The sequence below is a fragment of the Spinacia oleracea genome, chromosome 4 (assembly GCF_020520425.1).
Source record: "Spinacia oleracea cultivar Varoflay chromosome 4, BTI_SOV_V1, whole genome shotgun sequence".
Taxonomy (NCBI): domain Eukaryota; kingdom Viridiplantae; phylum Streptophyta; class Magnoliopsida; order Caryophyllales; family Amaranthaceae; genus Spinacia; species Spinacia oleracea.
The window spans coordinates 56,755,190-56,778,647 of record NC_079490.1 but is presented as its reverse complement, the minus strand read 5'-3'; the positions used below and the strand labels follow the sequence as shown (position 1 = coordinate 56,778,647).

General features: G+C 36.8%; 1 protein-coding gene across 3 annotated transcripts; it reads left to right on the top strand.

Moving 5' to 3' along the window:
- The first annotated feature begins 130 nt into the window (after positions 1-130).
- On the top strand, positions 131-23,458 carry LOC110803714 (AUGMIN subunit 6). 3 transcript variants are annotated; one of them, XR_008932574.1, is made up of 14 exons: positions 159-520; positions 607-663; positions 758-852; positions 13,710-13,860; positions 13,981-14,106; positions 14,232-14,388; positions 15,606-15,666; positions 15,750-16,050; positions 16,183-16,305; positions 19,584-19,745; positions 19,839-20,082; positions 20,173-20,649; positions 22,675-22,797; positions 23,124-23,458. XR_008932574.1 is itself a non-coding variant. In XM_022009253.2 (13 exons), exons 1-13 carry the CDS (start codon positions 305-307, stop codon positions 22,713-22,715), a joined length of 2,211 nt encoding a protein of 736 aa, XP_021864945.1. In that variant the 5' UTR covers positions 131-304; the 3' UTR covers positions 22,716-23,458. The 3 variants fall into 3 exon arrangements, 2 of the variants coding, with proteins under 2 accessions (XP_021864945.1, XP_056699186.1); XM_022009253.2 differs by having other exon boundaries at positions 131-520; positions 22,675-23,458; XM_056843208.1 differs by having other exon boundaries at positions 158-520; positions 19,584-19,739; positions 22,675-23,458.

Sequence of the window (23,458 nt, the reverse complement as noted above, 5' to 3'; positions counted from 1 at the left end):
TGGGTGATGGATGGACGGAATGCGGGTGATGAGTAAAGCGGGTGACGGATGGACCGGGTGGAGCGGATGAAAGCAGGTGATGCTCCACCCGATCCAAATCCCACCCATTTCCATCCCTATTGGTGATCAGTGGCACAGACAACCTCCTTGGCATTCCTCTTCGATCGTGTACTATGGTATATTGCAGGCCAAAAGAAAAAAAAAGAAAAAACAACAATTTTTCAAAAAAAAACCCAAATTCAAAATCAACACTACAGAGAAAAAGAAAGGCAAACGCACCAAAATAACACAGAAGGAAAGGGGAATGACAATGGACAGGGAGAAGGAGAGAGAGATTGAGCTAGAAAGCGCAATGTACACTAACTGCTTGCTTTTAGGCCTCGATCCATCGATCATCGGCCTCGGCGCCGGCAATACTACTCCTACAGTCGGACTTTTCCGCCATTCCAATCCTAAACTCGGCGAACAACTTCTCTACTTCATCCTCTCTTCTCTCAGAGGTCCTGCTCAATCTGCTAAGGTTTTTTTCCCTCTTAATTTATCTTCTTATTTTTCACTTACTTACTTCTTGATTTGGCTGATTTTTATTGATTTAATTTTGATTAGGATTTTGATAAGGTTTGGCCGATTTTTGATTCTGCTCAGTCTCGTGATTTCCGAAAGGTGATTATTGTTTTTTTTCACCGATTGTTTGGAATTTTTTAAGGGACTCCACTTTTTTCAATTTTTTTTTCTGAGATTGTGAATTGTTTTGCAGGTTGTGCAAGGGATAATTAGTGAGCTTGAATCTCAAGGTGCACTTCCGAGGAGTAATTCAAGGGTTTCTTCTCTTGCAACATGCTGTGGACCCAGGTTGGTGGCCAATTATTTTTTCATCCCCTTTTTTTTTTATTGATTTTATTGTGAGATTGTTAGTTCATTCTAAATATTGTTGCTTATTTTTTCCATTACATAGTCATCTTAAGCTTTTTCTTAAATTGTCTCTTGTAAAGCCCATATTTTAGGGAATTAAAAGAATCACTGTAAGAACCTCAATTTTGCAACTTTTTTTTATTTTTTTATGTAATTACATACCCTGGTTCTTTGGCGAGAACTTTGAACCATGCCACATTTAAAGTTATATTTATCTGGAGACATGTAAAGGAGGACTTAATCTGCAAAATTCTCCGTTATTTGTTTATATTAGCTCTGCACAACACAATGCTACTTTCACTAGTTTGCCTTTCTACAATGTGAGGTAGTACGCTTGCAGGAGTTTGTTTGTTGATTTATTGTGCATGGGGAGTTTTTGATTTCCCTTCTTATTTTGAAGTTCTTGCATATGCAAGTTGCGGAGTGTAAAAGCACAAGGAGAAAATGTTTTGGTAATGGTGCTTTCATGGACATATTGTGTTGTGTACTTGTGTGGTTTGAAATTAATTTGTAATTTTAGGCTCTGGTCTGAGGACAGCTTTTTACATATTTTATTTCTTATAGAAATTGGGCGCAGAGATGATCCTCTGAGAACGATGTCTTTACTTAGACAGGCAGTACACCTATGAAAACATTTCTTGTCAGCATACGATTGTGATGTTTAAAGAATTTATTAGAAAAAATAGTTAACCAGAAGCAATTAGTTCAGTTTAAGCTGCTCTAGGGTATATTGGTGTCTTGACTAGGGTAATAGGGTGTACTCATTTAGGCCCTGTTTGGTTAGGAGCTGTTAGCTGGTTTGACTAGCTGTTAGCGGTTTGTATTAGCTTGTTTGACTAGCTGGTTGAATTAGCTGTTTGTGTAAAAGTGTTTAGTAAATTAGCTGTTAGTTGTTAGCTGTTTAATATGCAAAATGACCATTAAGGACATTGACATATTTGTTATTGGATACTTTTGTTTCTTATTATTAGCCAAATGGTTTATTGTGTTGATTATTTTCTTTTATTTTCTTGAATAAACATTGAATAAATAAAACAAATTTATTCTTTTAACATAAAAAAATTATTGTTAACTTAAAATTTTTAATACATAAATTCTTGATTTGCAAATAGGGAAATATTACTAATAATATTACAAACATAATTCCAATAGTTTTCAAATGTTTCAAAGTTCTAATATAAAATTTAATGCAAGTTGCCCACTAAGATAGTAAGATATAACACTAACTCATTTATCAGCCTAATACATCACCAAAATGGCCATCTATGATTTGAGGCAACATACTATTTACGCCATTATATTTAGGCAAGGATTAGACATTCCTAATACATTACTTCTGTGCATACAAGAACTTTATCCATTGCATTCTTGTGTAATCATCGGGTAAGCCATAAAAAATTGTCCTCTTTCCGTGATCCTCGATCAAGGTACAAGCAAAAGAAAACTCACGACTACCGGGAATTAAATTGGGCATAGACACTAATTTTGCTAGACAGTCCACAAGTGTAAGGGAAGGATCAACATGTGAAATTTTAGTTAATGCATGTTAGGACAAGGTAGTAATTTGACATCACCCTTTCAAACCTATAATTGTAAAAAGCTCCTATAGTGAGCTTTTCAAAAATTAGCTTTTTCACCCTAAAACTCTCTTCTAAACCTCTCCTAACCAAACACGCTCAATTAGCTTTTTACATTGGTCAAACCTCTAATTTACTTCAAAAAGCTCTTTTTCCCTCAAACCTCTTCTAACCAAACGCCCCCCTTAGTCATTTTCTAATTAGTTAGTGATTCTCATTTAATTGTAGCTTGAAAGTACAAAACATTCATTGGGTCAGTATAAAGGTGATGATGATGCATATCAAGACTTGAATCCACGAGTCCAGACTTGAGCTTGTTCACCTTAAAATATTTAAAATATAAAAATTCACGAGCTTCGAAATGTGTTGCTCAACCCGAGCTCCAATCTCTCCGTTCGAGATCAACTCGAAGATGGATGGCTATTGTAATTTTTAAAACTTGTTAAGGTGTGTACAACAACAACCAAGCCTAGTCCCAAAATGATTGGGGTCGACTAACATGAACCGTCATAAAGAGTCGTGTGCGGAACGTGAAGTAAGAGAAATACAAGGTTATGTTAAAGAGAGTAATCACGTTGCACAAAAAAGAGGGAACACGAAAACAAGATAAATCGGTTTAAAGAAGAGGCAAAATATGTTTTGAAAAATATAAAAGTAAAAATAAGAAAATGAGAGCCGTTTGTAAAGAAAATAGAACAAGAGAAAGAGATGAAAAGGAGTCATGTTGAATCGTTGGCATGTATTATTACCTATCTAACTCCGTATTTTCCTCAATCCCCAATAAGCTCATATCACTCTAACTCACCCACTTTCATGTTTGCTTTGAACTTCCCCTACCCCTCACAATTCTATCCGTTTTTCACTCTTCAATCCTTGTGGCCGGTGCATCATTTGCCCTACGTCTTATATGACCAAACCACATTAGTCGATTCTCCTCATCTCGTTTTCAATAGGTGTAAGCCCCACTTTCTTCTTAATCACCTCATTCCTCAACCGACCCTTTCTTGTATGGCTACACATCCCACGCAACATACGCATCGTTGTCGCATTCATCTTATGAATGGGACATTGTTTCACATCCCACCATTCCGTACCATATAATAGTGCAGCGCGTCGCTGAGTAGGGAACACCCCCAACGATATCCAAAATTTTGTTCATGTCCATAAGATATGACTATGTTTTATGCTGGCCACCACGACATTGTTAAGGTGTTTAATCTTAAAATAAAATAAAAAGGAGAACTCAGAAAAATTTACATATAATTATAATTATAAACAAATATTGCATCAAGATTTAAGAAAAGTTCAAAATTAAAACCAAAAGACTTGGACAGAATATTTTTGTACCATAAAGTTTCGAGTTTCAAGTTTCAAGTTTTTCGTACGCTTTTTGAGTCAAGAGTTGTTTGACTTGAGTCACTCGACAAATTGTCGAGCCATTGTTCAATTGAGTTTAGCTCAAGTAGCTTACTAGTTTTCTCGTCTGATTAGGACCCCTAGTTATGTATTGCAGGAGAAGGTTGGACTTGAAGTTTAGACCTAAGGATATCATGTGGGTTTGTGCCTTAATGATGGCACAACTGTCTTTTTTTTTCTCTGACTGGGGTGGAATTTTTTTGTATTCTTTGTTAAGCAATATGAAGTGAAGCCAAAGAAGTGAATAGGAGAAAAAACAGCTTTGTGCTTTCATTCACCTTCAGCCATATAAATAGGGAAACTTTACATAACCTAAGTCAACCCGTGTAAAGACTAAAAACTCCTAAACTCAAAGCTAACATACAATTTCCATGAGCTAATGTGAACACAATATCAATAAGCTAATATACAATTTCCATAAGCTAATGTGAACACAATATCAATAAGCTAATATATACCAAAACTAACACTCCCCCTCAAGTTGGAGCATGTAAGTCACATATGCCTAACTTGCGTAATAAAAAGGAAAACGGTTGACGCCCAAAGGCCTTTGTCAAAATGTCGGCAACCTGATGACCAGTAGGAACATAAGATGGAGAAATATTACCAGCTTGAAACTCATCACGAACAAAATGACAATCAACTTCAATATGCTTCGTTCGTTCGTGATACACGGGATTTTTAGCGATATGAAGAGCAGATTGACTATCACAGAATAGACGCATCGGCCTAGAATGTATCACATTAAGAGAACGTAACAAACGATTTTAGCCAATTAAGCTCACATGTGGCAACAACCATTGCGCGGTATTCTGCTTCTGCGAAAGAACGAGCAACTGTTGGTTGCTTCTTAATTTTCCAAGAAACAGGAGACCTACCAAGCAAAACAAAATATCCAGGCAATGAGCGACGAGTTATGGGACATGCTGCCTAATCACTGTCACAAAAAGCATTCAATTGCATATCACCGGGACGTAACAAAATGCCTTGGCCTGGACTCCCTTTAATGTATCGCATCACACAAATTGCAACATCCTATGGGAAACTTGAGGATTACTGAGGAACTGAGCCAAAGTATGAACTGAATAACTCAAATCCGGGCGAGTAACAGATATGTATACCAAACGACCGACCATACGTCTATATTGGTCTGGATGTTGATACAACTCCCCCTCACACTTGCAAGACGATGATTTTGCTCCATCGGAGTATCAATAGGTTCATAACCTTACAATCCTGCTTCAGTAAGTATGTCTAGAGCATACTTCCGTTGGGAAAGAAAAATCCCCTCTTCACTGCGAGCAACTTCAATGCCTAAAAAATATTTTAGGACACCAAGATCCTTCATATGAAAACAAGAACTCAAATATTTTTTGAATCTCAAAACAACATCGTGAGAGGAACCAACAATAATAAGATCATCCACATAAACAAGAACATGCAGGGAAACACTTCCCTCTTTATAGGTGAAAAGGGAGTAGTCTACATAAGATTGAGAAAAACCAAAGCTTCTCAAAGCATCAGACAACTTAGAAAACCATTGACGGGGAGCCTGCTTTAAACCATACAAAGACTTACGTAATCTGCATACCTTCCCTGGAATAGGGAAACTATATCCCGGAGGTAGTTCCATATACACTTCTTCTTCCAAATCACCATGAAGAAAGGCATTGCAAACATCCATCTAGTGTAACTCCCAATTTTGAGCTACAACCACAACAAGAAAAGTACGAATTGTTCCCATTTTTGCCACAGGAGCAAATGTTTCATTATAATCTACACCTTCAACCTGCCGATTTCCAAATACCACAAGACGACCTCTAAGACGCTCAACATCGCCAGTTGAGTGGTATTTGATTCTGTAGACCCATCCACTACCAATAGCCCTCTTTCCCGGAGGTAAATCTTCCAAAGTCCAAGTATCACTACGTTCAAGAGCATCAATCTCCTCCTTCATAGCCTGCCTCCAACCTCGTTCCCGAACCGCTTCTTTGAACGAAGTCGGCTCCTTGCCCTTAGTAATAGCTGTCATAAAACATTTGTGTTTCGCAGAAAATTTATTGTAATCAACATAACAAGCTATATTAAAGGTTTTACGTGAGGAACCAGATGGAACAACCTTTGCGGAGGAAGTAGTAGTAGGGTATATCTTACGAACCGTATAAGTCACAAAACCTTTCAGCTTGGAAGACGGTTGCCGAACTCTTTGCCCTTTTCCAAGTTGTTCGCTTCCCCTTTCAGGAGCAGTCCCTCCTATAACAAGGGGAATAGTAGTATGACAAGGAACAATCCCTATAAGAACCTCATGACTAGGAGATGTTGATTCCACAACACCACTATCACACCCAATAGGATCATTGCCACCATCTCTTTCTAGCACGACAAGTCGACAACTTCATTAGTTGTCGTACCAAGATCCGCATCCTCTACATTGTCACCATCAACCGCACATACATCATCATCCAAGTGTGGTTGTTGCGAATAGGCATCCAAATCTGCATCAACAGAATCTAGGACTACTTCCGAAAATGGGAAAACATCCTCACAAAACTTTACATCACGGCTAACAAAAAGTTCACGAGTTTCCAAATCATAAACAAGCCACCCTTTCTTGCCAAAAGGATACCCAACCAACATGCATTTTCTACTACGAGGACCAAATTTATCCTTGACATGAGGACGATAGGCAACATAACATAAACACCCAAAACACGAATTTCTGCTAGAGAAGGAGATTGAGTGAACAAAACCTCATAGGGAATTTTTCCATCTAAAATAGGTGTAGGAGTCCTATTAATTAGATGCACAGTAGCTAACACACATTCCCCCCAAAATTCCATGGACACATTGGCTTGAAATCTCAAGGTACGAGCAACACTTAAAATATGCTGATGTTTACGTTCCACCCTACCATTTTGTTCAGGCGTATCAACATAGGATGTCTGATGTATCATACCATTCTTTGCATAAAAGGATTTCAAAATAAACTCCTGGCCATTATCACTCCTCAAAATTCACATGCTTATTGAATTGCGTATTAACCATAACACAACTTGAATCAACTGACTAGCCTCATATTTTCCAACCATCAAATACACCCACACGGCACGAGAACAATCATCCACAATTGTTAAAAAATTATGACCCCAATTATCACAATGAATAATATCAAACAAATCATCAGCTTTATTCATACTATCAGGGAAAGAGGTACGAGGTTGTTTTGCAAAATAATAGACTACACAATTGTCAAAACAACTTTCATTCAAACAACTTCTACTACTGACACGTATTCCAGGAAGAGAATACACCACTTTAGACGAAGGATGTCCCATACGTCGATGCCACACTGCCGAATCTGTAACTGATGTTTTATTTGCTTGATAGCTACGAACATGCCGATAAAGATAGACCCCATTACTCTCCACCCCTGCTCCAATCAGGTTCCTCAAAGTGTGGTCCTGTATAACACATAGGCCCTGTTCGGGAAAACTAGCGGTAGCGGGTAGCTTTAGCGGTTAAGTAGCGGGTAGCGGTTGGCGTAGCGAGTAGCGGCCAAGAGTAGCGGGTAGCGGGTAGCTGTCAAGGTAGCGGTTCATATGAGTGTTTGGCAAAACTAGCGGTTGAAATTGTAAAATATTATAAAGATTATTAATTTAAATCAAATAATAACCATTTTGACGAAAAAATGATCATATTCAATACGACATTTAATAATAAATAATAAGTATTGAATATTAAAACGGTATGAAAAAAAAAAATTATACTTATACACATAAAATACTACATTGCTCCTTGGAGAAAAAAATAAATAGACTACATTGTTCTTCTTATTATAAATAATGTTAAATTAAAATATTTACAATGACTAAATGCGTCGCCTTTCATTCCTCGATTTCCATAAAGCATCAGCTATACGGTCACGAATAGCCTTCATTTCAGTACAACTCTCCTCTCCATTTTCACCACGTGAAGTAACACGAACATCGGGTAGCTCAAATGAAGGTATGAAATTAGGATACTCTTCTAACACTCGAAAGAGAGGATCATCTGGGGAATTTATTCTAATATAGTTATGGAGTGCAAATGTAGCAACTATAATATGTATTTGTTTCTCGATGCTATATTGTGGCATTTTGGTTAATATCTTCCACCTTTGCTTCAAAACTCCAAAACATCTCTCTATGCAACTTCGAAGAGATGAGTGCCAACGGTTAAAGGTTTCACGGTCATTCTTTGGAGGAACGTATTCAAATTGTGACTTATGATACCGTGTCTTCGGATACGGTACGAGATAACCTTTTCGATCTGGATATCCTTTATCTGCGAAATAATACTTACCTATATATAAAATATAAAATCAAACAATAATGTCAAATATATTATCATAGAATACATATATAAATGTCTAAACTATTATTTTTATATACTTCTCTACAAATTAAAAGTAAACACGTACCTTCTGGCGCTTTAGGAAACTTAAATGCTGGATTTTGAATAGCATTAAGAAACACACGAGTATCATGCGCAGAACCTTCCCAACCCGCTGACACAAAAGTGAAACACATATCGAAGTCACACACAGCTAAAACATTAAAAGTAGGAATTCCTTTCCGTCCCCTATAAGGCATTTGTAGGGCTTCTGGTATGCACGCTTCTATATGTGTACCATCAATACATCCAATTGAATCCTGAAATATATATCGCTCTTAAGTATAAATAATTTACATAACAACATTATTAATTAATTATGATTACATACCTTAAAATAAGGCATATATCTTGTATCTGTAGCTATTTTAGCTGGCACGCGTGTGAAATTTTGATCATACGGTCTTATAATATCATGTGCAAGACCCTTGATTGCTCGACAAGAAATCGAATTGAGAACATCATGAAATGCCCTACTAATTGTATCACCAGAACGTTGAAAACGCTCACCAAGAAGTCTATTTGAGACACCTTGTGCAAGTGCATATAAAAATATGCCAACTTTCTCGCGAATAGACATGTTACAACTAGCTTTCAATCCATACTTCGTTGATAGATCATTGCATAATCTTAAAAATAATTGTGGCTCCATTCTAAATGCATTAACACATCGAATAGGATTACCAGTCAACACTTCTTTCACCCACATTTCTCCTGTTAGAATTGAAGTCATGCATGGTTCCTTGTAAATATACTTGTAAAAATATGCAGATATCAAATACATCGTATATGCGATTGCAATCCAAATTTTGCGCTTTCTTTCCTCATCAATATCCATATCTATAACCAAACCTGCCAGTTATAAAATAATCTTATACATAAATATGGGTATCATAAGTTAAGTACTAACGAAAAGCATCTCTAGCTAGAAAAATTAAATAAATAACAGAAATAATCCCATAATTTCAAAACCACAAAACAAAAACAATTATCACTACAACAAACAAAACATCAATATCTAAACTAGTTGACTCATTCTATTTATGTTCCTTATTATATAGATATTCTAACCATTTAGTTCTGCTAACATCGTCCTCCATGCTAAAAAGAACCTCCCTCTTAGTTGAATCTTCGATGACAGTAGTAGCATAGAACCACAACTCACTATGTTTCTCCAAACACTCTTTATCCACCATACGACTAATAATTTGCATTGCCTTAGAAACTGTGGATATGGATGAAGACATACTATCATTAGATGTACTACTTTGACTCATGATCTTAACACACTCTGTCAGTTCGACGATTCCCTTAGATAACATTGCAGATCCTCCTGATTGTCTTCTTGTACGTTTTACTTGGCCACTATTAGACTTTGTTGGATGCTGCTTTTGGATTTTATTAGAAGCACGATTTTCATTGTTTGCAGCTTCATGAGTCCCTTGTGACCTACTAGCCGAACTTCCTATATTCGCATCATTACGCGCTTGTTCCACAAAATTATGAAAAAAGTTTTCATCGTTAAGTAATTCATCATTAAGTTGGTTACTTGGGAAATAGGTATCACCTCCATAGTTTTCTGTATTCCCGTCCTCCATACTTTCATTTTGTATAGTAAGGTCTTCAATGGAATCCATTGAGGGCACATAGACATTTTCCCCTGTTGCATAAGAATCTCCAAATAATTTTTCCCAACATTGTTCTAGCTCCAAGCTTACACCCCTCAGTCGAAACTTTTGATATTCTGGATTCTCCTACAATATTAAAAAAAAAATTAAGTTATTGTTTAAACTAATATTATTTTATAATTGTTTATTTAAGACTAAAAAATTATGAATTTATAGAAAATATACACACCTTGATTTTTCTTTGCCACCATTCATTTGGAGCCTCAATTTTCCCCGAGTATGGATCCCACCCTAAACCCGTTTCTGATAACTTTAAAGATTTCCAAGTACGCCAATCTTTTCTCATTGTATCATATTTGTTCTTGCAAGTATTTGGATTACTAAGTTCACGTCCAACTTTTTTTTCGACATCTGCTTGAATTTCTTTCCACTTAAAAAATTGTGCTTTCCCATTGTCCTTAATAAATGCAAGACAAATTTCACATAATGCGACTGAATCCCCGTCACTCCACTTAAAGGTGGTTCCCTTTTTAGCCATCTAACACAGTTACGAGCATAAATTTTAGGTTAGGTCGGTACTACATTGACCAATAATATTGTACATACTATATATTTTTTAAATAGAACAAAAATAATGATATTATAACAAATGGGGTTAACAAAAGCAAACATGACACTCACGTGGAATCTACTTATAAATTAACACAAGTATTAAACTAAAATCAACACAAATATTTTAATTAGAATAGCATGCTTTACTTTGATATCATGTTTTATGAGATGAAAGGAGATACAATAGCAGAGCTAGACTAATGCAACAAATATCTGAATTCATATATATATGGAAAAAAGAAAAGATCAGGTTGTTGCTTCCTATAAACCATGCAGCTGGACAAGCAGAGCAAACCAACCACACGAGATAAACATAATTAAGAGTACCTTTGAGTAAACACAAGATGTGATGCAACTCTCAGCTTCCTGTAAAACAGAAAAGATATTGTTTCTTAGCATTCTTACAAACATCACGAATGAATAATCTTTCTTTAAGATTGTAGCCGGAAATCAACAATTAAGTTATTGCTTGCTGAGTATTCAGTCGTATATATAAACAGGTAGTACAACTAGTAAAACTATTAGTATTCACAAAATCAAAACATTGATGACTACTAACATGTTGTAGATCTGAACATCATAAAACGCAATAATATTAGGGTAAAAGGTGCTAAATGATTGCTCACCCTAAAAACAATATTGAAGTAAGGATCTTTACATCATTTACTAGTCCATTAATTCTTTGAAATCATATCAATCTTTAAAAACTCCAGAAATTTCATACGGAGTTAAGATCATACGGAATTGCTGATTGCTGATTTCATACGCAATTGCTGATTTATCGTGGGTTAAGATCATAAACATAAAAAAATAAAAAATAAATTAATTAAATAGAGGATATACATACCTGAATGATGATGTTAGCCTGCTTGGAGAATCAGATGATCAGAGACTGGAGATGATGATGGAGTGAAGGAGATGAAGGACGACAAAAGGAGAAGCATGGACGGCGACGTGGGAGAATAATATATTTTTTTGACTGATTAAACGTGGAAGAATGGGTAATACCTACACCGCTACTTTTAAGGATAGATCGCTACTTTTTTTAACGTTTGTGAAAATCTATCCAACCACTACCTCCCCCGCTACCCGCTACTTAAACCGCTAATTTGCCAAACACCACTTTTTTTTCCCACTAGCGTTTTAAAAAACGCTACCCGCTACCCGCTACCTAAATCGCTACCGCCGAACAGGGCCATAGCTTATTAGTAAATAATACAATAAGTTTTTGCTTTTGTAATAGACATCAAATTACAAGTAAGAGCAGGAAGAAACAATACATTATCTAGGATCAAGTTATCACTCAGTTTTATACGACCTTCTTTAGTTGTATTTGTATCTTTTCCATTTGGCAAACCAACCGGAGAGGATGGTATTTCACGCAACTTAGTGAACAAATCAATATTTCCAGACATGTGATTTGAGGCACCAGTGTCAATGATCCATTGATCATCATAGAATTTCTTACCATGCAACTTTGGAGTAGTAGAGGATGAGGGCTTTTGTTGATTGAGAGCGGACATCAAAGCATTAAATTGGGCATCACTCATAGTAGGAACAAAACTCCTATCACCTTCAACAATATCCTGTGACACACCACCACTACTGCTACTCACATTTGCCGCAAAATACCAGTACGACCTCCACGTGATCCTCGAGCGCCAGACCTACCTCCACGGCCTCCTCGACCACTTGAGGTGTACCAATCTGGCCAACCTATAAGCTCAAAGCAATTTTCTTTCTCGTGGACTTTATTTCCACAATGAGTACAAACACGGTGGTGCGAATCACCCATAGCTTCTCTGCCAGCAACCCCTCCATAAGCTAAAGCATTAGTTGAAAAACCAACAACATTGGATTGTGTTTCTGTATAATTAGGTGCCTTTCGGTAGAAAGCACCTTGCCATGAGCATAATTTATGGAAGGCATAGGATCCATCAATAACAAACCATCAACAACCGTTTTATATTTTTTTGAATCAAAGACCAATTAGAAATTGGTGCAGTTTCTCATTCTCAAGAGTAGTTTGGTACTCATTCGCAGCGGAACATGTACACGTTAGAAGCTTCATTGCATTTGCTAATTCATCCCATGACCTGCACAATTCTCCATAATACACATCTACAGTTCTACCAAGTTGCTTGCACTCAACAATTTTGTGTTTTAATTCATGGATGCGAGGTCCATTACGGATGGAGTATCTATCACGTAGGTCATCCCACAGCACCTTGACGTGAAGTGGAAATGAAACAGTAGAACGGATGGACTCATCAAGAGTATTAAAGATTCAAGCAACTAACATCGAATTAACTATTCCCCATTGATCGAAATCAAGGGACTTAGCATCTGGTATGACAATTGTACCATCAATAAAGCCTAATTTGTTTTTAGCACGGAGATTGTTACGAAGAGATCGAACCCATTCATTGTAATTGTCTCTCTTCAACAAAATGGGAGTAATAACAGTACCTGTACCTTCTGAAGGGTGTAGGTAATATGGAGTGAAGGGCTCATATCTTCCAGGGGAAGGAGCAGCCTTCTCATCTCCATCTTTGGACATAGCAGCAACCAACAATTAAGATTACATACCAGAAGTAACTTTTGGTACAGTACGAAGAACCAAGCAAAATGACAAGAATTTGCCGATTGAAGAATCAAGATCACGCCTCAATTGTGTTCCAGGAACCAAAAAAACAAATCCAAATTTTGGAATGCTCTCAGATACCATGTTAAGCAATATGAAGTGAAGCCAAAGAAGTGAATAGGAGAAAAAACGATTTTCTGCTTTCATTCACCTTCAGCCATATAAATAGGGAAACTTTACATAACCTAAGTCAAACCGTGTAAAGACTAAAAACTCCTAAACTCAAAGCTAACATACAATTTCCATGAGCTAATGTGAACACAATATCAATAAGCTAATATACAATTTCCATAAGCTAATGTGAACACAATATCAATAAGCTACCAAAACTAACATTCTTAGAAACTTTATTTGCCAACAAGTTCAATGCAGTTATCTCAGTTTATGCTGCTTCAGGACTGTTTTCCAACTGGTACTCTCTTCTGGGGTTAACTCAGTCATGTGCTTCAGTTTGAAGTTTACTGATTTTATGTTTTTGTGTAACATCAGATTCGTTGAACTATTATGGCAACTTTCTTTGCATGCTTTACGTGAGGTTCATCGGCGAACTTTTCCAGCTGATGTTGCTTCTAATGCATTGCCCAGTTCCCTAACTGATGTGGCATTTTCACATGCAGCTGCACTACTCCCTGTAACAAAGGTATCTTTGTATTATATTTTCCTTCTTGTGATACTACACTTTAGTGCCTATGATGTCTGGCGGTGTTTGCAAATATATGATTTACTTCGGTGGTGGATATGCCGCCCCTCATTTTAATAGGCCAGGATTGCTCTTGAACGGCAGCGGTTCTTGAAAAATGCAGAAACTGCTGTCCAGAGGCAGGTGATGTGGTCAGGTTTGGCTCATGAGATGACAGCAGAGTATCGTGGTCTCTGTGCAGAAGAGGTATCGACTTTTACTATATTATATACTTGGAACTTGGAAGACCTTGTATTACTGTAAACTGTCGCTATCCAACTATCTGTTACTCTAAATTTGGGTTCTCATTTCTTTTCAATTATCTGGTTTAGGCATATTTGCAGCAAGAGCTTGAAAAGCTTCAGGATCTGAGAAACAAAGCCAAGATGGAAGCAGAAATATGGGATGAACGTGCAGCTGGATCAAGTCAAAGTTCTCATTTGGTCTCTAAGGCAACTCGTTTATGGGAATCTTTATTGTCTCGTAAGAGTAAGTGGAGCTACTGTAAATATAATTCGTTCGAAAATCTGAATCTGTTGCTTTAGTGCTCTTTTCCTTTGCTTAAATTGTATTGTTCTACTGCTTCTAGGTGAAAATATATTTTCTTTGAAAAAGAAATCTTTTGTTGCAATATCTGCATTTTTGAAAGTGAAGATTGTCTTTGCAGAAGGGAAGCAGTTTAATATGTTGTCGTGTCCAAGATTTTAAGCTATCTTTTAAACAATATAATGTGGTTGTTAGAGCTAAGCTCTCCAAACCTTTAGTGGGATATAGATAATAAATTTATTATTTCTACATGAACTTCTAAAACGGTGTTTGCGTACAGATATTTATAAGTAAATAAGAATTATGAAGTATGTTTTGTTTCTAAATTAAATTTCGTTCTTGAATTAATTGTTATCTTCCAAGCTCCATGTCCGTGCCATACCTTCGAAGTGGCTGGGATAAAAAGTAAGATGCAATACTTTTTGGAATGGGACCATGTTTTAGGGGATGCGTGGCTCTATGCAATTATATTTTTGTACGCCACTAACCACATGTTCGTGATGCATACATAGTACAGCTCACACAGTCACCGGGGATTCCATTTTGTCAGATATCTATGTATTACTGTAATTTTCTTTTCTTGGGATGTAAAGAAATAATAATATTCTATACTGATTTGTTAAACTTATTCACTTCACCAGGAAAGTTCAATTTAAGTTTATAAAATCTCCACACCCACCCGGAGCACAAACAAGGGTGGAGGAGGGAGGACGGACTAATAGACAACAGCTTTCTCTTTATCACCCGAAGCTTCCAATATCAGTTCTTGGTTTTAAGATCTGTAATATAATCTGAAATGACTATAACTTATTTGCATAGACAATCTCTGGAGGAAATCACTGATGGCTAATTTTTCGCTTTCCTAGTCATTGACATGCTATGTTTACAGCTATGGTTGAGTTGATTTTGCGTTCCAACTCGATATGCATTTTGGAATTGCTGACAACCATGAAATAATACTGGAACTAATACATTTCAACTTGATATGCAATTTTACCATGAATTGCATTCCAACTCGATATGCATTTGAATTTCACGACTTTGATGGTGGTGATTTTGTGCCAAATTATGATCTGTGTGTACTATTGCAATATTTTATGCTAAACTATGATCTGCTGTATCATGAACAGCTGACATTTATTCCATTGTAATGTGGTTAGGTCAGCATGAAGTTCTTGCATCAGGTCCTATAGAGGATCTTATTGCCCATCGAGAGCACAGGTATATGTGGTTCCTTGCAACCGTTATTGATAAAGATTTCTAATGTCTTTGTTAAAATTGCGCTGATTTTATTATTTATTTAGGTACCGCATCTCTGGTTCAGCTTTGCTTGCTGGTGTGGATCAAAGCTCACAGGTTTTGTTAGGGAAGCTTGGTGACCAAGCTTCAGCTCATCCAGATGAGATAGAGCAAATTGATGGGTCATCTACTAATCTGAACAGAGATATGCCAGGAACAAATGTTGATTCTTCTCATTCACAGACGATTGAAGAAAGCCGAGTTGACGACAGAATTAGTAGAGGTCAACCCACTGTTGATGTTGCTGAGATTCTTAGACGCTGGACGCATGCTTTACAACGAATCCATAAGCAATCACTTCATTTGGTATACTTTTCTACTTTAGTATTTCGTTACGTTATTCTTGTGATCTAAACATCATTTTTGGTTAATTTTTTCTTTGAACATTGGTTAGAACTATAATTGGGGATTTTTTTAAAACTATACCATATGTTGCAGGCAAAAGCCAATGATGGAGAGGGTCCAGAAATTCTACGAAGCACACAAGTCGGTGGAACTGGTCATGCTGAATGTTTGGCAGCGACTCTTGTTGAACATCGGCAGCACTTGGCCAGCATACAGGTAGTAAAATGGTTGCATACATGCATGGGCCTGTTAGTAACTTGGTACACCCTCCATCCCAAATGAGCTCCCCCCCTTTTATCTCTTCATTTTAAAAAAATATTTTTTATTTCCTTTCATGTTGAAGTCTCCATGACATCCACTATTTTCACTCTCAATTCCAATACCGTTTCTTAGTAATTTTTCTCCATCTCTTTGTTCTTTCTACTTTTGACATTTTCTTAATAATCCCTGGCACTTAGAAGTGGGAAGTTAAATATGGGACTTAGTAATTTTATCATGCTTAATTGATCTCTAGCATCATTTCACTTAATAGCACTTTGGCTGGTGAAGTAGCTGTAACCATCAAGTATTTTTGCAGTGTATATTATTATCACTTGACAGTGTTCTGATGGAGAATCTTCATTGGTTATAATAGAAGTTTCTATAACGCTGCTATTGTCAATCTTGTCACAGTTTAGAAGAAAAATTGCTGTTAGAAAAGACTAATTGACGTAACTGTATAATCTATGAACACCCCTTCATTCATTAAACATACAAACTTTCTAATGAACTGGTTGGTGGAGAAAAGCTACATATTGCTCTTAACTATACTTTTCCCTTGGGATTTTCTTAGAGTATTTGTTTAAACTTTCCTATGAGAATTACATTCATGATCCGTAATTCCGCATAACCTATAGTTATGATTTTAATTGGTTTGGAGATCGGGAATGACTTATTTAATGGCCATTGAGGAGAGTGTGCATGTCGCCTTGCTTTTAACGAGTGCACTCTACACAGAACAGAACCAAGGAGAAGCCCTTGCTTGAGCACTGGGTGTAGTGCAGTCTGTTTGGCTACCTCAACCAAGGCACAAAGGTGTACCACTTTTGACACATGCTGGATGCCAGTTCAAAAGAAAAACAGAACCTCTTTTTAGGTGTAACACACTTAATATCCTATTGGGGAGAGATGATCTTCAGAGTTGTTTTGAATCTCTCATATTGTAAAGACTAAGCCTGCCAGTTCAAAAATGAAGATCAAAGGCCTTGTTACCCTACAGAGCTCGTAGGGAGCTGAAAGGGTTTGTAAATTGGCTCTGAATATAAATCGGTTCTGATATTTCTTTTTTAAGCCAAGATCAAGAATAATAACTCCCCCCACCTCTTTCTAGTGTTGTGTTCAATTCCCTATATCTGGGGAAATCTATGGTTCTACCGATGTGGGTAACTGGGTATTAGATGTGAGAGGAACCAATATTTTTCTTTTGAAATACATTCTACTCCTGCACAGTAGCTTAAGGGTCAGGTGTTCATGTGGGAGTTGATTGAGAAGATGAGGTGACACCATGACAGAGATGATAATTTTATGATACTCTTTTCCATAGCTCTCTTTTCACGAGACTTACTTAGGAATTCCGGAATATCATGCTTTACAATAAGCTGTAACTCATCTCTTCTCAAGAGCTCGTCTAAGACAATAATCAGTATCGTCCACTAGGACAATAGTCACATAGTTTGGTAGTTGCATTTTGTCATTTGGTACTACTATGTTGTTTGTTCATTTCCGATGGAGCCAAAGATTCATTTGTTCTTTTGGTTGTGGGATGTAATGGTCTAAATCAAAATGGCTCTTAAAACCTCTTCGCTTCCTTTCCATGAAGTAGAAGATGGTCGTCCCGTTGTCGTCCCATTATCGCTTTTGGGTCAATTGGAAACAACCTCTCTGCGATTGCAGGGGTAAGGTTGCGTACGTCGGACCCCTCCTTATCCCGCTTTTTGCGGGAGCCTCTTTGAGGCAATGGGGTAATGATAATGATGATAATGATGTATTACTATGTTGTTTGGTACCAAATGAAAATGCAACCATGTTGACTTGTTAGTACCAAACTATGTTGTTGGGTACCAAATGATAAAGTGAAAATGCGACCATGTTTACTTGTGAGTACTAAACTATGTGATTATTGTCCTAGTGGACGCTACTGATTATTGTCTAAGACTTTCTCCTCTTCTCAAGCCGTTTAGAGCACTCTAACGTCTCGATTTTGAGAAAGCTCTTTTCAACTGTAATCATCTTCAGCACCAATTGAAGTGGAGGAGAGACCAGCGCTCAATAGTCTTGTGCCCATTTTCATTTTAAAGCCTTGAGAAACACCAACTATCAGTCCTAGAAATCCAATGTTGCATTGAACTTTCTTCAATTATTCACAGATTGATGGATAACTTTGTATTCTGAGAGCCATACATACCTTAATTTTTGCCTGCAAAGATCATCAATTAATTTCCTTACTGCATAAATCCCTTCTCCTCCATGCTTGGGTCAACTATTATTTCTAGAAGACTGCTCATCTCTACCAAAATATTCAGCTTTGTGTACAGTTTCCAAAATGCTTCTGTTTTTCCTATTTAAACTTCTACTTATGAAAAGACTTGTGTCATATTACTAAAAAGTTGCTGAACAACTAGCCTTGATAAACTTCATCTAGGAGAATTCAGAAAATAAACAATCATTGTTTACTAAAGATAAAGCTCTGCGGCTGACATTTCAGTTCAGGGGAATATCCAATTTGGCAAAAAAAATTAGAAAATAAAAGGTAGACTAGATTTGTTTGCATGTATGGAAGAGATGTCTTCATGCTTGCTCTCCTGCTTGCTCTCAGTTTCCATCTGCATAGGGTAAAAAACTAATATCCACGATAAGAAACTTTTTGGTCTGGGTTCAATACTTATTTTTACTTCAGTATTTTTGCAGTTATTTTTCTGGTGTCATCGCTGTTAAGTGCTTTTATAAAGCATGCCATCCCATTTTCTTAGCTGAAAACTTCACCTTCTTAATTTTGCATTTAAAAGAAGTGAACCAAATATTTTTCAATCTAAAATCATGATTCAAACCCATTTTCTCTTGTATTTGGTAGGGCCACTGCCTTGTATTCATAGTCATAAGAAACGCTTGACCAATTTGTTTCTGTTCACTTTGTTGGATATCTAGTTATAATACTTACTTCCTCCGTTCCACAAATATCGCACCACTTTGACTTTTACGCTATTCATGTTGTACCGTTGACCATCTTTTTTAATATATACGTGATGAAATATGTAATCATGTGTGATGTTATTAGATTCGTATCAATATATACTTTATAAATATCAATTTTCTACAACTTTTTCTTATGCATAATTCGAGAGATTAAGAATCACGGTTATGTGTTGTAAAGCGTAAAATCAACATGGTGTAATATTTAAGGAACGAGGGAAGTATAATAAAGTACGATATTTAAATGAATATACCATGATTGGCAGGTTCTAATAAATCAACTGAAGGAAGTAGCCCCTGCTATCCAAAATTCAATAGCAGAACTCACGGAAGAAGTGAACACCGTGTCCTCCAGCCTTCCTTCAATAAATAAACGTCCTGGCCAGTCTAATTTGCCTGTGCAAGCTCAAAGCAATGGAAAAGTAATGGTAACTTTTCGCATTATATATTGATGAAATCGAATCGAACATTCAGGCTTAGATGATTTGATGTTTGATATTTTGTACCTTTCCTTTTTCAAGATTGGTAGAAACGATGATACCACTGAAGTTACGTCCAAAATGTCCAATGTTAATCTTGGCAAGGTGGTTGCAAGCCCAACCTTAAAGCTTCCTCCATTGTTTAGTCTGACACCAAATTCAACAGGGAAAGGGGGAAATATACAAAAAAGTTATACTTCTCCTGTCAATCATGGAGATAATTTATCTGAAAGGAAGAGTATTGACAGTACGTTATTGAACAATGCAATGGATATTCTGCCACAAGGTTTGCAGTGAAGTTTTTGCACTGTCGCTTTTGTTGTTGATTTCTGCTATCTTATTATATGGTCTATTTCTGAATCATTCATTTCTGCAGACACGGAATCTTTATACGTCCAGAAGCTTAAGCGGTCAGTCCGAGAAGCAGCTTTGGCTACAAAATCATGTGATTATGAGTCATCACGTGATAGCCACTCAGAAGACGGTTCAGAACACTTCTTTGTTCCTCTTTCAACTTCAGGAGTTCCTTCTTTGGGTGTCGAACAGAGAGGATCTTCAGTTAGAAGTAACCGTTTGTTTTCGTGTGAATCTGAGTCCTTGTTTCTTGGAAATTCTATTCTTGAAAGTTGTGGAGGCAAAGCATTCGATGAAGTATCAGATGCTTTTCATGAATTCGACTCGCTATCTGAGTATGACCGAGTAAATGGGTTTCTGTCTGCTGCCTGTTCAAATTATGCAGCTTCCGAATCGCAAACATCTTTCTATGACCTTGATGAGGCCCCTGATCAAGTCTTCTCTCCACCTTTATTGATGGACACATCATTGCTAGCAGATGCATATGAAGATTTACTTGGTATGTAGTTTTGGTTTGAAGAAAGTTTGATTTGGACCTACATATCTCTGCCAATTATTTTTCTCATGTTCAAACATATTTCTTTGTTTTGATGTTTTATATCAGCATGCAAGCTTCTTAGTCCAGTGATCCGTATCAAATGTTCATATATCTCTGTAATTTCTGTAGTTAGTTTTGGTTGTGCATATCTCAAAAGAAAGGTGTATGTCTTCTGATGATTATGCCAGATGTACACTGTACATAAGCAGTAATCAATTCCTAGCTAAGTATGCTAAAATTTCACATTATTATGGCTAAGTTTAGTGTTGGGATTTTGACACTTAAGGAAGCAGTGTCTTTGTGTTATTAATAGAGTAATTTTGAGGCTCTAAAATTTCCGTCACCCACATTCTCGTTATGTATTCCCTGTTGGACCCCCTCTGTATTCTTTGCTCTCTATGGTCCTTTCCTCAAAGCTCAACTCCAGGTGGAGCAGATTGAATGGGAGAATATTTTTCTTCAGTATTGTCGTCCTCTATGGCTCATCTTCCAACTAAAGGGCCTTTTATTTCGGGAAGAACTTTTCCTGTATCGGTCTCTTCCTTTTGTTGATTAACATTGAAGTTAAAGCTGTTGATGCATGACTTTAATATTTCTTTAAAATTCAAAGAAGCGATGAGCCGGCGACTGATATGGGCTCATCTTGTGTTTATATAATAAATTATTACATGAGATATTACTGGTGTCCAGAAGTAATGAGCCTCTGATCTTAGGTAGATCAAGCCATTTATGTCAATTAGAAACTTAGGATGAAATCAAGAACAGTCCAAGGTTCTTATCTTCACTGTGGTACAAGGATGAAATAGTGTGATAATTCATGTTGCAATGATGTATACGGGATCATAGTTCGTTACCTAGTTTTGTGTAGTCCAATAGTGTACCACTTACATGTACCAATTTGCAAGTTTCTGATCCAGTTTGCTGGGGGTTCAGCAAATTACATATTTAAATGACACTGATGTTGCTGTGATTTTGGTCTATTTCTTGGCCCTTATACTAGGGTCGATTTTGGAGAACCATTCTCAAATTCTACCCATCCTTGGTTTCGGCTCTACATGGAGATGTAAATATTGAGTCAAAAGCTTTTAAAAAAATGATCACTTCTTTGAAGTTTACAAGTGTAGGAGAGACTTATGTGAATTTCTTACACTGGGGGTTCAGCAAATTACGTAATTAAATGACACTGATGTTGCTGTGATTTTGGTCTATGTCTTGGCCCTTATACTAGGGTTGATTTTGGAGAACCATTCTCAACTTCTACCCATCCTTGATTTCGAATCTCTTGGAGATGTAAATATTAAGTCAAAAGCTTTTTAAAAAGTGGTCACTTCTTTAAAGTTTACAAGTGTGGAGAGACTTATGTGAATTTCTTACTGACCTGTCTGGCAGCAGCACATGTGATTGGGCTGCTTGAGTTTACATGTTCATGTAAAGGTATGCTAGGTAGTAAAGTAGTCTGATAATCTCCAAAGAACACATGCATTTAGGTGTTGTGTGCACAAGCTAGAATTGTCCTCTTGCCGCATCGTCTGTTACGTAATGGTGACTCATAGTGTTATTATGTTTTTTCCCCCCATTTGAGAGAATGCCTTTTAAACTAAAAGTATGTTAACTCAAAAATGGGTTTAATCCATTAATGTATTTTTTAAAAAGAAATTCACACCGTTTAAGGCTCGTTTTGTTCTATTCATTGGTTACAAGCAGTTTTTGCGACAATGTGACAGTGACCGCGGTATCTGTGATTTTTTTTTAATGGGTGATGATATCTGGAGGCGGAATAAGTTCATCTCTCAACCTTTTTGACTGCTGACTGTCTGGAGACCTGGTTCTGAATGCTATATAATGCAGTCTTACAATTTTCTTTTAATCGTATCTCAGCAGTACCTTGCATTACCTTTTCTTTTCATCTTTTTGGTGGCATAAAAAGTTTCTTTTGTTTGTATTAGAAATGTTCTGACAAAATTGATATTATATTATTTACTGCAGCACCACTTTCAGAAACAGATGCTGCTTTGATGGATCATTGATTTGGTGTTTGGCTTTCTTTCTGTTTCTGCAATATGCTGTTGTTTCACCCCTACTTCTGAATGGTGCTGGGTTGAAGTACCGGTAATGATTATTTCTGCACATTATGCAAAATTATGGAAGAAATTAATACAGACGTGAGAATGTGAATTTTATTAGAGTACTAAATTCTTCCTGGAGTGCTAATGAGTTTGACCAGTCCGGATAATTAAATCGAAAGGGACAGCAGGGTCTGCCCATTAATTTTGTGACATAGAACGCTACATTGCCTCATGAGCCTGATGGTTATAACTGATGCAGCATAGTCAGATTCTTCTTGTAATTGTTGGTTAACACTGAGGATTGGTTAGAGATGACTTTCCCATCCTGCAGAAGGGTTACTCAGCTGTTGTCTGGTTGAAATTTTGCAGATGGATTAAAAAAGTGGGAGCTATAAAGGTATGTTTGTTTTGTGGTGTATTAGCATTTAGATTCAGATTTCAGAGGGTCTCCCGTCGCTTGGCAATTGTGGTAGAAACCTTCTGATGGTGTAGACACGTTCAAGTTTGATGATATAAGCGGGTATAGTTTCAGAACATTCTTCACTGTGGTTAGTTCTGTGGGTGTGGGTCACTAATTGTATCTATTTGATGCTTCTATCTCATTCTGTAACATAATGATATACTCGAATGGTTTTCATGTTTGGACATATTGTACAACTCATTTAATTATTCATCTAATTCTAGTGGAGTTCTACGTCCTGATA